Source organism: Bipolaris maydis, assembly GCF_028858645.1.
Source record: "Bipolaris maydis strain C4 unplaced genomic scaffold PSV08scaffold_17, whole genome shotgun sequence".
In the NCBI taxonomy this organism is placed as follows: domain Eukaryota; kingdom Fungi; phylum Ascomycota; class Dothideomycetes; order Pleosporales; family Pleosporaceae; genus Bipolaris; species Bipolaris maydis.
The window spans coordinates 1248884-1264855 of record NW_027093873.1 but is presented as its reverse complement, the minus strand read 5'-3'; the positions used below and the strand labels follow the sequence as shown (position 1 = coordinate 1264855).

Here is a 15972-nt window from a genome sequence, read left to right as displayed (position 1 = left end):
CTTTCTAAAAGTAAACCTAAACTTCTACCTAAGAGCTCTATTTTATATATTTAGATCTTTAATAGTAGAGGTTAGCTAGCTAGAGAAAATAGCTAACCTTAACGCTATTATTATTATAATTTAAGAAGAACGCTTAAAATTTAATATCTATAATATATATAACTAAAAAAATATAAAAAATATAAAAAACTTTTAAAGATTACTTACTAATACCTAGCTACTAATATCTACCTTACTACTAATAGACGCTAATAAGTACTACTTTTAGTAAGACCTAGGCTATAAAACTAGCTAAGATAGCTAGCTATTAGTAGATTAGATAGAAGACTAGAACCTTAGCCTTCTTAATATACTAACAATAGCTACTTTCTTTAAATAATACTTATTTAGAGAAATAATACTAGATCTAACTATTACTATATTAGACCTAGCTATAAAAGTAAGAGACTAGTAAATAATAATAGAAATAGAATCTAACTACTATAGAATACTCTTCTTAATTTAGATAATAAAGGACTTAGTTAATAGTCTTACTAACTAAATAAGATATAATATAAAATAAGTAGACTAGAATCTATTTAGAAAAGAGCTAAGTAAAGCTATCTAAAGTAATATAGCTTTATAATCTTTAAATTAAACTAGCTAACTAAGAAAAGTAGATTTAAGAAATCTACTTCTAAACTAAAATAATAAGCTTAAGCTATAACTAGATATAATTAAATATACTATTATACTAGTAATCTAATAAGCTATAGATAAAGCTATTCTATAACTAAAATAAAAGCTAAAATTAAAGCTTAAGTAGAGCTAGAAGTTAACTAAGCTATAAAAAAATATATCTTACTACTAAAGAGTATTTATATAATAGCTTTAAGCTATATTTATAGAAGAAGCCTATCTTTTTAAAAGAGACTTCCTTCTAGCGCAAATAATATACTAAGTAGTAATTAAAAAAGCTAAATAAAAGTACTAGAATAACTTTCTAGAAAAAAAATCTTATAATTTATTTTTAAAGCTATAGACTATACTAAGAAGAAAAGAGTAAAAAGAATTTCTTTTAATTAGAGAGAGACGCTAAAAACCTCTTTTAAAGAAAAATATAAAGCCTTTAGAAAAGTATTATTTCTACTACTACTAAGTATAGTACTACTAAGCTTTAATAACTACTAAAAGAAAGAATAGAAGTAGCTAGCGCTATTAATAACTAAGCTAGAATACGCCTATTTTAATAAGGTTAAAAGTAGCTTACCTAGCCTAGACGCTTTATTATAGAAAATTATTATAGCTATCTACTAAGCCTAACTAAATATATTCTTTAAAGCCTACTTACTAATATTTAACTATAGATACTATCTAACCTACTAAAGAAGAGCTATAAGAGCTATTCTTAAGAAGCTATCTAAACTTAACTATTTTATTCTAAAGGCCTATAGAGTAATTACTCTACTAAGTTACTTAGAGAAAGTAATAGAATAGATAATAGCTAAAAGACTTAGCTATTTAGCTAAGACTACTAACCTTCTATATAACTTATAGATAAGAGAGAGACTAAAGAAATTAACTATAGATATAGCTCTACTTCTTATAGATTAGATCTAGTACTAAAAATAATAAAGCTATACTATATTAATAGTCTTTCTAAATATTAAAGAAGCGTTTAACTATATTTTATATAATTAGTTCTTAAATATACTAAAAAAACTAAGTCTATTTATTAGCCTAATTACTTAGGCTAAAACCTTTTTTTTTAATAAATCTCTAAGACTTACCTTTAATAGCTAAATAGAAGAGTTTAGTAAGATTAATATAAGTATTTTATAAGGTAGCTTAGTCTTACTAATCTTCTTTCTTATTTATATTAGAGACCTATTCTCTTAAATAGATAGAGTCTAGCTATCTATTATAAGCTAAGGTAAGCTACTTATAAGTAATTAGTTTAGAGGATCTAAAGAATAAGGCTATACTATCATTCTTTAACTATGCCGCAGTTATATAACTAATTATATATAATTAGATATATCTAGCTAATTAGAGTGTAATTATTAATAATTATTTTATTAATTATATATAATTACTTTAATAGCTAATTAGAGCCACGCCTTCTATCTAATTATTTATAATTACTATATTAATTATATATAATTACTTCCGCTCCTTAGTATATAGTATAGGTATTAAGCCCTTATAGCTTAATATATTTAACTTAAGTTTTAAGTATAAGTATAATATAGAGAGTTATTCTACTTACACGTTATATTTAATATTATACTCTACTACTCTATCTATAAAAGCTAACTAATAAGAAGCTTAATATTAGAAGTCTTATATTACTTCTACTTAAGCTATACTCTTAATACTTTAAATACTCTTATAATAAGCGATATTATAATAGATACTCTAGCCGCTTTCTAAACTAGAGAAACTATAGCTAATACCTATAAGCTTAACCTTTACTATAGTAACTATAATAAACTTAAAGCCTAGCTTCTTTAGGTTAACTATTACTTTTACTTAGCTAGTAATAAGATTAATAAAAAAGATAAAGTTATCTTAGCTACTAGTTACTACTAAAGTAATATAGAGAAATAGTTTAACTTTATTATTAGATAATATATAGATAACTCTATTAATAATAATAAGAATACTAACTTAGTTAAAGACTAGGATGCTTTTAAAACTAAGATATAATAAAACTTTTTACTCTTTAAGAAATCTCTAATTATAGAATAAAAGATTTAGACCTTATACTAAACTAGATCTATTACTAATTATATAACTTAATTTTAGTAGTATATAATAAATATTAAATAGAATAATAATACTCTTATACGTATATACTAATAAGGCCTTAAGCTAATAGAATATAGAGAACTTATAAAAAGTAGAGCTAATATTACTAACTTTAATAAACTTATAGTAGAAGCTATTTAACTTAATAATAAGCTATATAAGCTTATATTAGAAGAATAACTATTTAACTAGAGAATACGTAACTATAATAATAAGAATAATTAGCCTTAATAATAGTACTACTAATATTTATAGCTTAACTAGAGATAATAGAGAAGCTATTAGCTTAAGATATCTAGTATATATATAACTAATAGATATAAACCTATATACCTTAATAATATTAACTAAGGAAAGAGATCTAGTAAGCCTTACTATAAAAAAGATAAGAATAATAAGAAGAAAATTAACTATTATATATATAGTAAAGAAGGCTATATAGTACGTAACTATATATATAAGAATAAAGTTAAATAATAGCTTAATATTCTATACTATAAGTTAGAGCTAGATAATAATAAATTATAAAATATTATTACTTAACTAGAGATTAAATATTACCTAAATAATATAGAAGTTATTAGTAGATTAGATAACCTAACTCTAACTACGTCTAAGAATATATCTAAAGCTAAACTAATTAGTAATAAGAAATATAAGACGCTAGATAAGGAAGAATAACCTCTTATATCTAAATATAAGAAGATAATATAATTCTAAGAAAAGAATAGACTATTAACGCCCTATATAAAGAGGTAAGATAATATAATACTAGACTTACTTAAGACCTATTTAAGAGATAACTTAGTAGAAGTAGATAAATAGATTAATATATTATCTACGTTACTTAGACAACCTAGTAAGGCCTATAATAATAATAAGACACTACTTAATAAATATAACACACTATAGCACCTATAATTAGATATTAACTTTTATATAATTAAGATAACCTAATAATTACTAATATATATATATATTATAGCTAATATTAAGAGGTTAGAATAGAGACTTATATCTTAAAAGGTAATATAAGTATAGAAGATATAAGAATAGAATAACTCTTATAAACCTATATAGTACTAGTATAATATAAGAAATAGAAACTATATAAGTATATTATAGACTATATATATATAACTACTACCTAACTTATTACTTAAATAAGAGAGGAGCTAAATAAAGCTTATAGTATACTAAAGGTATACTTAAGTATAAATAGCTATAATATAAATATAAAGATAATAGCTACTTAAAGTACTTATAAGATAAGTAAGAAAGAATATACTTTCTAGAATAAAAAAACTCTTAGAATATTATATAAATATAGATAGTATATAAAATATAGTACTTAGACAGCCTCTTAATAGAATATAAGAAAGACTAATAGTATATATACTTTAATAATAAATATAAGAAGTATATAGTAGTAAAAGACTACTATAAATATTAATAAGAAGAGTCTTTTTTAGGCTAATAATAGAGTAATAAGACCTTTTTAAAGAAATTAATATATTAAAACTCTTAGAATTAATAAAGCTTAAGATAAAGCTTAATAGAACATAGATATAAGTACTAGTAAATATAAGATTATAAGTAAACTATATTTTAGTATATATAGTAGCCTAAGCTAGACTTAAAGTATAATAAAAATAATAGCCTTACCTACTATATATAGCTAATAGTAAGCTAATACTAAATAAAAATAAAATTATATATAAGGTTAAAAAAGTAATACTTAGTATTTAAAAGTATATAGAGAAGATTAACTTAGATATTATTAGACTAGCTATCTATAATATTATTTTAAAACTTTTATAGCTTAGAAAATATAACTTATAAATTAACTAGAAGTTAAAAGTATTTTAATTTAAGTACTATAGAATAGACGTAACTATAAGCTAGCTTATATATTAGTAAAGTTTAATAGTAGATAAGAGTAATATTACTAAGTAGTGTAATAATACTAAGAGAAGAGTATACTTAAAAGGTAGTTCTTAAAATAGAAAGCTATACTCTATAAATACTAAAACTAAGCTAATAAATTATAAAGTAAAAGAAAGAGAGAATAGTATAACTTTAAAGTTCTCTAAATAGTATAAGAAATATAAATATTTATTTTAGAAAGTAGTAGATAAAATAGTATTACTAAAGTATAAACCTTAGAACTATAAGATAGTTCTATAGAAAAGAAAGATACTAACTTTTAAGCCTATATATTAACTATTAGAAAGAGAGCTTAAAGTACTAAGAGAGTATATTAATAAGAGTCTAGCTAAGAGATATATATAACTATTAAAGTTACTAGTAAGATATCTAATTATATTTATACTAAAGAAAGATAGTATAAATTAACTATATATTAATTATTAGTAACTTAATAATATTATAGTAAAGAATTAATACCTACTACTAAATATTATAGAGCTTAAAGATTAGTTATCTTATATAAAGATCTTTATAGCGCTAAATCTCTAAGATAAATACTACCTTATTAGAATAAAGAAAAGTAAAGAATAGAAAATAGTATTTAGAACTTAATATAAATATTATAAGTATTTAGTTATACTATTTAGGCTTATAAATACTCTAGTAATATTCTAGGAACTTATTAACAACGTACTTAGGCTATACCTAAATATATTTATTATTACCTATCTAGATAACATTCTTATCTATTTAGAAGATAAGAAGGATTATATTAAATATATAAAGATAGTACTTAAGGCGCTAAGTAAATATAGCCTTAGACTTAAGCTAAAGAAGTATAAATTCTATAAGACTAAGGTTAACTTCTTAAACTATATAATAGGAGTTAATAAAGTATAAATAAGTAAAGAGAAGATTTAAGTTATTAAGAACTAGCTAATACTAACTATAGTTATAGAAATCTAATTATTATTAAGATTTATAAACTTTAACTAGTAATTTATTTAAGACTTCTTAAAGATTATAATACTAAGAATATAACTTACGCGTAAAGATACGCTATTTAAATAAAGTAAAAAAGTAAATAAAGCTTTTAATAAGCTTAAGATAGTATATATTATACTACTATACTTTAGAATATTTACTTTAGGCGTACTAATAAAGATTAAAATAAATATATTAGATCTAGCCCTAGAAGGCTATACTAGTATACTTACTAATAATAAATAGTACCTAGTAGTATACTACTTAAGAAAGTTCTTAGAACTAGAAGAATAATATAATATATATAATAAGAAACTACTAGCTATTATAGTATATTTATAGTACTAGAGAGTATATATAAAAAGCTACTTAGAACTTATAATCTATATAAATTATAAGAACTTAGTATACTTTATAATAATAAAAGTACTTAACTAAAGATAGACTAAATAGGCTAAACTACTAAAATAATATAAGTTTAAGATTATCTATATACTAAGAAAAGAAAATAGAAGAGCTAACGCTCTTAGCTAATAATATAATATTATAAGAACTAAGATAATAGTTAATAGACCTATACTTAGAACTAATAAAGATAGAATACTAGAACCTATATATAAACTTAGTATTATTATAAAAATTAGAAATAATATACTTAAAGAAGTATAATAAACTATTATTAAAGAATATTATAATAATTTTATATATAGACACCTAGGAATTACTAGAATAATAGAACTTATTTAATATAATTACTAATTTAAGAGTATAAAAAATAAGGTTATAGTATATATTACTAAATACGTAAAATACTAAAGAAATAAGTATAGTATATATATACTATATAAAAAGATATAAGCTTTAAAACTACTATAGAAACTATAGGTAAATATCTTTATAGACTTTATTATAGAATTACTAGCTTTAAAGAATCTAATAACTAAGGTTACCTATAATATAATACTTATTATAGTAGATTACTTTATAAAGTAAGTAGAGTATATACTATTTAGAAATAACTATATAGTAGTAGACTTAGTATATATTATTTATAATAGAATTATTTAATATTATAGAATACTAAAGTTAATTATTAGTAATAGAGATAAACTATTTATATCTAAGTTTTAGATAACGCTACTTATAGTAATTAAAACTAAGAGAAAGCTATTAATAGCTTACTACTTATAAACTAATAAATAGATAGAATAAATAAATTAAATAATAAAGATATATCTTAAGATTTATGCTAATTATTAGTAAAATAATTAAGTATAACTACTACTTATAGTATAAATAGTATATAATAATAAAATATTAGAAGTAATAAGTAAAATACTATTTTTTACTAACTATAAATAATATCTAAATCTCTTTACTAGAATATATTTAAGTTTAAAGATAAAAGTAGCTATTATAATAGCTAAATAACTAAAGAAAATCTATAAAGAACTATAATAGTTACTTAAATAGACTTAACGCTAAAGTATTTCTTATTAAAATAAGAAAAGAAAAATAGTACTTTAGCTAAAGAGAGGAGATAAAGTATATTTACTTATAAAGAACCTTTATACTTAATGTCTAAGTAAGAGACTAGACTATATTAAAGTTAAACTATTTTTAATTTTAAAGTAAAATAGACTAGTTACTTATATACTTAACTTACTAGCTAATATAAAGATACATCTAAGATTCTATATATAACTATTAAAACTAGTAGACTCTAAAACGCTACTATAAGAGATATTTTATTATAAACCTAAAAAGAAAGATAAATTTAAAGTTAAAAGAATTATTATATACTAAATAAAAAGAAATAAAACTAAATACCTAGTTAAATAGTTAGAATACTTTAATAGTAAAAATATATAGAAACTAGAATTTAACCTATCTAACTATAAATAAAAAATCTAAAAATACTAATAGTAATAATAGTAGGAATTAAACTAAGCACCTATAAGTAAAAAAACTAAATAACACTTTATCTAGACTACTAATCTAGATAAATTATTATTTATAATAAAATAATAAATAAAATACTATATATACTAAGAAAAATTATACTACGTACTTTAAATAAAACTTAAGCTTGCGACGCCTAAAGTTATAATAAACTTATTTAATATCTCTAACGTTGCCTATATTATAGAAGAAAACGTAGCACTAATTAATACTACTAAATAATTACTATTATCTACTATCTTAGTTTCTTCTAACTCTTCTATTTTAAACGTAAGATATAACACCTTCTTACGCGTACGCTCTTTAGTCTACTTTAATATTTTCTTATTTTATAATAGCTATAAAATAACTTTAGCTAATAACTTTTTATTATTATTAACTTTCTTTTAATACTTTTTATAAGTATAGTCTAATAACTTCTAAAATATATTTATATACTTCTACCTTAGATAAGTATACTTAGTATAATAAAGATAAGAATTAAGTATAATATAGTAAATAATACTTTATAGAAAATAATAATTATAAGAGACTTTAGCTAGATAGTTTATATAGAAAATTTTAGAGCTTAATTATAAGTAACGCTAATAGAAGAAAGAAGAAGAGAAGAATATAGTTACTATTTACTATATAATATAGAGTAACTTTTTAGTTATTAATATACGCTTTAAGTAGAACTATATAATTTAAGAATAAATCTAAGAAGAGAAGAGGTAGTATTATAAGCTAAAGTAAGCTACTTATAAGTAATTAGTTTAGAGAATCTAAAAAATAAGGCTATACTATAATTCTTTAACTATACTATAGTTATATAACTAATTATATATAATTAGATATATCTAGCTAATTAGAGCGTGATTATTTATAATTACTTTATTAATTATATATAATTACTTTAATAGCTAATTAAAGCTACGCCTTTTACCTAATTATCTATAATTATTATATTAATTATACACAATTACTTCTACTCTCTAGTATATAGTATAGGTATTAAGCCCTTATAGCTTAATATATTTAACTTAAGTTTTAAGTATAAGTAAAATATAGAGAGTTATTCTACTTATATATTATATTTAATATTGCACCCTACCACTCTATCTATAAAAACTAACTAATAAGAAGCTTAACACTAGAAGTCTTATATTACTTCCACTTAAGCTATACTCTTAACACTATCTTATATTAATAATATCTTAATTATAACCTTATTAACGTTTATTAAGAAAAACATAAAGATATTATAATATAAGGTTAATAAACTAGTTATAAAAGAAAAATAACTAGTAATTAAATTTAATATAGTAAAGATAGAGCTAATCTATTTAATAAAAAATAAAAAAAGAAAAGAAATACTTCTAGAACTTTTTAGTAAGAAGAAAATATACTAAAAAGATATAATTAAGTAGCTAGAGGTATACTTTAATAATAAGCTATTCTTTAGAGAGTACGTAGCTATTAGAGCTAGCTAAGTAAAAATAGCTTTTAATAGACTAAAGAGACTGGCTAATATTAACTATAAGCTATCTCTCTTTACTATTAAATAACTATACTTAGTATATATTACTAGTATTATAGACTATAGGTTACTAATTTATTAGCGTAACTAGAGCTTTATTAAAGATTAGCTTTAACTACTATATAATGTGGCTTATAGAAAGGTACTAGGAGTATTTAAAATAGCTCTAGCTATTCTAATAAGTATTAAAGCTAGCTTACTATTACTAGCTATATAGCTAAGCTAAATAAATTAAAAATATACTCTATAAGCTATATAACTAGCTCTAACCTATCTAATTATAAAAGCTATTATAAGATTATAAAAAATAACTCTTTAGATATTAAAAAAGCTAAATAAAATAAAATAGCTACGCGCTATTATAAGCTCTATCCTACTTACTAAAGAGATAAAAGAGATTATCCTATATAGGTTTAGACTATAGGATTCTCTTAACTATAATATCTCTATATTAAAGAAATCTAAAGAAGAAGAAGCTACTATATATAAGAATTATATCTAAATAATAGAGGATAACTCTATAGTAATCTACTTAGACGCCTTTAAAACTAAAGATAAAAATAAAATAGAAGTAGGCTTAGCTATATATAACCTAAACTAAGAAGAAATCTATATAGAGATAAAAAATATAAGTAAGTAGTAACTAGTTTATAATAAAAAGCTTAAAAGTATTATAATAGCGTTTAAATACGCTACTAAAATAGCCTAAAAAGACTAAAATATCTATATTTACGCTAATAACTAAGCTACTATCTATAGGCTCTAAAGTCTATTAGATAAGCTAGGCTAATAGTAGGTAATTTAATACTAAAAAGCTACTAAAGCTATCTTAAATAGAAAAGTAAAGATCTTCTTAAAATAGGCTCCTAGCTATATAAATATAGAAGAAAATAAAAAAGTAGACTTCTTAGTAAAAGAAGCTACTAAATAAATACTAAAAAAATTATAAATAAGCCTAGTCTTTCTAAGCACTAAGATTAAGCTCTTATAATAAGCTAGCTAAGTAGAAAAGTAGAGAAAGTATAGAGAAAAAGTAAGAGAAAAGAAGACTAGCTATAGAGCTATCTTTAATCTAAAGCTTAAAAACTAACTAGTAATTTTAAGAAGTACGAAAAGAGATATTTTAAGCGCCTTCTACTCTCTTAAAATAGAATATAGATACCTTAACTTCTACTTAAAGAGAATAAAGAGAAGAGAGTGTGACCTTTATAAATATAGGAAACTATAAATAGTAGAATATTTACTTCTATACTATAGCTTCTATAGTATAGAAAGAAACTAGCTTAAAAAGACTCTTAACTAAAAAGTACTTAAACTTCTACTCTTACTCTATACTACGAGCGGTATAGAAGCTACCTTAGCTTTTATTACTAGCACGCGGATAGGAATAAGAAAATAGCATCTTAGCTATAAAGGCTAGAAAGAAAAAATAAGAGAAAAGAATAATAAAAGAAAATAAACAAAAGAGAATTTAATTTTAGTAGCGCTATTTCCTTTCCCTTAAGAGAGCCCGCTAGAAGGCAGCCTAGCTGCCCTACATCTCTCCCTATTACTAAACTGCTCTTTAGCACTAGGCGTCTAGAAAGCTAGTAATAGCATAGCTAGATATAGGCCGAAGCACTATAGTCACGCAATACAGCACAACGTACTAAATTGTAACTAGTTAGATAGAACGGCCTTTGGCCAAAGTCCTACATAGCTAACGGCTGATACAGGACTATAATGGAATAATAATAAGCAGACCAATGGTGGGATTGCCGTCTTCACTAGCGGTGCAGTGCTGTCAGACGCACCTGGGTTCCATTGGCATCATGAATCACAAAATGTTTTCCTAGTCACCAAGGGTTTCATTAAGCTTTGAAATAGCGACAAATGCAGAATACTTGGCTCAGGCTGATTTGCTTACGTTCCGCCAGTACGTTTATTTGTTCATTCCACAAAGTAGGTGTACCGCTTACATTGTGCAGAAAGTAATACATAACCCTGAACTGCTTGGCCCTCATACAGAAACATTTGACCTTGCTGCTCCCGGGGATTGGGTAAACTTCTTCCTTTACGTTGGGGAGACGTACGGCGGCGTTATTGTACCTGATGATGACAATCGCAACCTCAAATCCACGCTGATCCCGAAACTCATGGCATTCAAGGATCGCTTCGATGTTCGTTTCAAGAGAGACTATCAGGCACCTGAATTAGGTTCATGGGCAGACTCTGAGAATCAGCTACCAACTCCTGAGCAAGCATATTTTCTGCAGGCAAACAAGAGCCCACGATGGATCTTGGGTGGTGTCCTCTCCAGGCCTTTCATTCATGCGGAACAAACTGGAGAAAAATTCGCTATTTTGAGCATAGAATCATCAAATTTTTGCGATGTATTGCAGCAAGCATTATCATGTTGGCTAACATTGAGTGGAGTTGACTACTGCTTTTGTGTTCAAGAGGGGCTGCTTCGGGTGCAATTGCAATCTAGTAATGGCTGGAATGAGGTGCGTGAAGGGCAGACCCCTTGTTTTGGCTGCCGGCGAAACCTTTTCACTGAATTTTGGTAGTCAATACGTTCGGGTGTGGTCGTTTACGAACGGACGTGGAATCGAGGAACTGATCAAGCAAGCTGGTGAAAGGTATGATGGTTTCGTCATACCAGACGTCCCTGTAACTGCTGGTGGTCATGCAATACTTACTGCTTATCAAAGCTGAAAATTAGCTCCGTTCTATAGGGGCTTCTTCTAAATACATCAGACTCATTTTTGTAACCTTTAGTATCAGAAATCTTTTTTTGGTCAGCTAAATTACAAGTATCTCAAAATTTACTCTAGTCGAACATAAAAGTGCTTTTCTTATCATTATAGGTGTAGTTCTTGTGTCTAGTCAGATATAAGATCACCATCTACTATGTTAGCATGACCTTCGTTCCTTTAGGTATTTGTAAATTCATAGAGATTAACTTTACTCGTAAACAGGCTTCTAGGCTCAAATTCTCATCCTATGTGCAAGTATATGCTTTAAGCTCAAAATTAGTCGGACCCCATCACAACTTTCATAACATTTTGCTTTGCAGTGCCACTCCAACACTATCCGGAGGCACACTGTGTGCCTATATAACATGGCGAAGCTACGGCTCCCCTACAGCAGGTTGCCATTGTACCACCTGGACATGTTCCTGATGATGGACGCTGGGTGCATCTCCCGCCAATCAGTTCACTGGAGTCTGATGGCGTATAGCCGCACACGCCACCCCACACTCCGGAATTCGATGACCATTTCGCAATGGTTTGGCAGCAGAAACGTAAGGGGCGGTCAGCACATTGAGATTGCTCAGTGACAGGGATCCGGGACGTCACAGTGGCCAACGTGGTAGAGGTCACGCTGATTGTGCGTATGAGTGGTGAGGTTGTGACCTCGGTAATCGTAGGCGTTGGTGCAATGATAGTTGTTGTTGTAGAACTTGTTTCTGTTGCTGTGTACTCAGTCTCAGTGACTGTAGTGAGAGTAGTAGTCGAAGTGAAGGTAGCAACCTTGCTGCACGCTGCAGAAATATCCTGAGATGACCAGCCCTGGAGGACTGACGGTGTTTCGAGTGCTGCTGCTGGCGTTTCTAACCTCTTCTTCAGATTGCCCTGTACCGTTGTGATTGTAAATGTAGTTTCTGTGCTTGCTACGATAGTAGTTTCTCCCGAAACAAATATAGTCTCAAATAACGTGACGGCAGGAGGTGTAGATGTGAGCAGGTTGGTAGTTGTAGTACCTGTGGCAGTCGAGATGGTAGCAGTGGTGCGCAATGTTTCCACTGGTGGATCATAACCAATATATGAGGCGCAGAATTGAACGCCATCAGGTGTATTGAGCGAGTTGGTGATTTCATCCGTACTAGAAGTAACCGGAGTAGGAGACGATGTTGCAGGTGCAGATGGCGAGTTGACCAAGAACCCTATATGTACATCAGCATTTCACTCTGTTGGATGAAACGTCTGCCGTAGATAATCCTCACCGTTTACACGAGAATCTATGACAGGTCCTAGGTTGCTACTCTTGAGATAACATGGCCCGCTGCTGCCACTGTTGCCGACGAATGATGCTGCAACACATTCGGGAGTAATGGCGCATGCGGCTGAGCAGGCTTCTAGTCCATCAGTCCACTCCATCTTGAAATCGCCACCATAGTAATCTACACCGCAACTCAGCGTCAAAGAGCGGCCATTGCTGCTGTCGGTAGTGAGACAGCCATTGTTGTCAGGGCAGTTAACGGAAGCCGGACAAGGCTGTTGCGGCCCCGCTGGTGAGCTTGAGGGAGGGTTTGGAGTAACGCGAGAGATTATACTCGCACCAGTCACTCCCATACTGTTGCTTAGGTCAGCATCAGAATTATGATGTCTTGCGAGATTACTTACTTGGCTGAGCCAGCGTTAAGAGTGTTTTTCAGGTAACAATCCGTGCCTGCATAACTCAAAGCAACACATCCATCTGTAGACGCACAGGTCTTCATGCAATCGATAACTGTTGCGGCCTATCAAAATCAGTGTCTTACTGCGACGGTCTATACGTTTGTTCCTTACGTAGACTCTTCCCATGTCGCCCCCATAGAAGTCAGTTGCACAACTGACTTTGAAGTCGGCTCCATTGGAACTGAATGTACATTGATTATCGTCTGGGCAGGTCGGTAACAATAGACAAATGAGTGACGATGCACGCAAAGCCAGTACCGAGGCTGAGAAAAAGGTAGAAGTCATGTCGCACGAGCTTATTCTAGTCAAATCCGAATGAGATCAGACACAACTAAGGCGTAAACAACTTGCACAAGTCGTGCCATGTTATATATTAGCAGCTATATCACTAGGCAACTCCAATTGTGTATCAGAGGCTGACTCTTTCAGTCCGCCATGGTGCATACTAAGAGGCTGTGGCTGAACTAAAATAATTTGAGTACCAGGGGGGCAGCAAAACGAGGACTAGCACCGCAAGAAGATGATAGGACACAGAACAACGGCGCTGCGATAACCGAGCCTACTGGGCGCCACCATGTACTCAACGGATTTCGGTTATATCGATAATTTGAGCATTGTGCAGATACGGACCCGAGTCCACGGCTCAAATCCTGAACTCCATGGTTCAGCTAGAATTGGGCGTCCAGCGCAGCCGAGTAAGAACCTACAAGCGTCTGAAAATCTTCTAGCGTGTCCCAAACAAGATGCTACGCTATTCACATATCGTTAAGGAAGCACAGTCAATTCCAGCCAATGGTTTTCGTGTCCGACACTGTCCTTCCCTAACCATTAATGACTACCTTTTGGGTCATTTGGCCCAAGGCAGCCCTCGTTGGTTAAATCTTACCCCCGCGAAGTGGATACAAGCCTTTCGAACCGCACCTCAGATTAGTAGTAGTTTGTATATTGCGAATACCAATTACTGAATTATCTTTGCTCTTGTAACCAACTATTTTTGTGTCTTACCCAATTATTGTGTAATAGGAATGGTCATCTTTTTCAAGGCATTTTCAATATTTCTGCGTCCCTTCGTATTCTCGTTTAGTTGCATACAGTTTTAAACATCTGCTACTAGTGTATTCAAACAATAGTCTACTGCCGATCATTATGCGAAATCGAAGAGATAGGGTCATATCTAAAGCCGTTTGATCTCAAAGCTCATTATTGCTACCACTCGAACCAAGTGTCCAACCGTTTTCTTTAGTCCCTTTACACTCTCTAGTTCGGACCTCCCTGCCCGAAGCACTTCATTACCCCATTCACGCTCGTAATAGTGCTACCAGCATCTACCAGACATTGTAAGTAGGTGCGTCTCGTTAGAAAAATAGTGAAGGCAAACGCTAAGGGGTGATGGTATTATTCACTTACTGATATCAAACGATCCACTCTGGATGTTTCCACTGTTGTCGTTGCACTTGACAGATAAGAACAACGAACGTTGCGATGAGGGGAAAAGACTCTCGACCGAGCAGCTCTTGACAAAGTTGCCGCTATAGGTTTTGTTAGGATTAGCAAATAACGAGCAAAAGGTAAAGGGAGCCGAGTCCAGAAACCTACTTCGCCTGCGGAATCAACTTCCCGTTCGAATTCGCAAAACACGTCGACAATCGAAGAGTCGAACCAACAAGTTGATTTGAATCATTGAAGCAATCGCATCCCATGACACCCGCTTCAGCCTTGTTAATGATGAGATGGCACGACTGGCACTTGTTGGTGAAGGAGGCCGATGCTGCTGCTGCGAGAGCCGCAAGAACGTATACAAAGCGCATTTCAATTGAGTGATTGAAACTGTGAGGACTTTGGTAGGAAGTATTGCTTGAAGAATGAGCTTTGGGGATGGTATGATGTGCAGTTGGGGATTACTCTTGTGTATTTATATTAGCTGGTTGGTGAGAGCGATTACCCGTTGAAGACTTCGTCGCTGTGGAAAATAGCATCCGATTCTTTGTCCTCACGATTTTTTTCAGTCTCCATCGTAACCTGCTCAAGCGGTTTGAGCTAAATTGGCAAATTGCTGGTGTTGTCTTGCTTATTCACAAGGTCTTGGCTGAACGTATCGGGTTATTGTTAGCCACTTTATCAACTATCCCTTACCAAGTAGGTCAAATCTCCTACGCACGGACATCAGGTTTTTTTCCCTTTCTCGAAACCTTCCTGTTCAGAACTTTCCCCTTTCCAAAACACATCTCTGACTGAAACATTTCTATTTCTATAACATCAAGTACCATGATTTGGTAAGTGATGCAGTTGTGGTACTCTAAATCTGGCTCTCCAGGATTAATATGCTGGATCTTGCTACACTCAATG

The 15972-nt window shown here is 29.4% G+C and overlaps 3 protein-coding genes across 3 annotated transcripts; 1 reads left to right on the top strand and 2 right to left on the bottom strand.

Annotated features, from left to right (window-relative positions):
* Positions 1–9309: 9309 nt before the first annotated feature.
* Positions 9310–11881, top strand: PSV08DRAFT_375076 (uncharacterized protein; the record flags this gene model as incomplete). Its single annotated transcript, XM_066093299.1, has 5 exons — positions 9310–9326; positions 10022–10025; positions 10923–11018; positions 11152–11637; positions 11681–11881. 5 exons carry the CDS (start codon positions 9310–9312, stop codon positions 11879–11881), a joined length of 804 nt encoding a protein of 267 aa, XP_065948051.1.
* A 215-nt stretch (positions 11882–12096) lies between these two features.
* PSV08DRAFT_340741 (uncharacterized protein) lies at positions 12097–13959 on the bottom strand. The gene is made up of 4 exons (XM_014218430.2): positions 13738–13959; positions 13573–13688; positions 13173–13522; positions 12097–13112 (listed from the first exon to the last, which is right to left on the bottom strand). Exons 1-4 carry the CDS (start codon positions 13909–13911, stop codon positions 12256–12258), a joined length of 1497 nt encoding a protein of 498 aa, XP_014073905.2. The 5' UTR covers positions 13912–13959; the 3' UTR covers positions 12097–12255.
* A 924-nt stretch (positions 13960–14883) lies between these two features.
* PSV08DRAFT_252450 (uncharacterized protein) lies at positions 14884–15434 on the bottom strand (the record flags this gene model as incomplete). Its single annotated transcript, XM_014218429.1, has 3 exons — positions 14884–14951; positions 15034–15155; positions 15223–15434. 3 exons carry the CDS (start codon positions 15432–15434, stop codon positions 14884–14886), a joined length of 402 nt encoding a protein of 133 aa, XP_014073904.1.
* Between the last annotated feature and the right edge of the window lie 538 nt (positions 15435–15972).

What these genes read in the sequence shown, in the direction of transcription:
- PSV08DRAFT_340741 (XM_014218430.2), bottom strand. Translation starts at nt 13,911, where the DNA reads ATGACTTCTACCTTTTTCTCAGCCTCGGTACTGGCTTTGCGTGCATCG. An exon ending in CTTAACGCTGGCTCAGCCAA is followed by an intron (nt 13,523 to 13,572) that starts GTAAGTAATCTC and finishes CCTAAGCAACAG; the next exon opens with TATGGGAGTGACTGGTGCGA. An exon ending in CATAGATTCTCGTGTAAACG is followed by an intron (nt 13,113 to 13,172) that starts GTGAGGATTATC and finishes ATGTACATATAG; the next exon opens with GGTTCTTGGTCAACTCGCCA.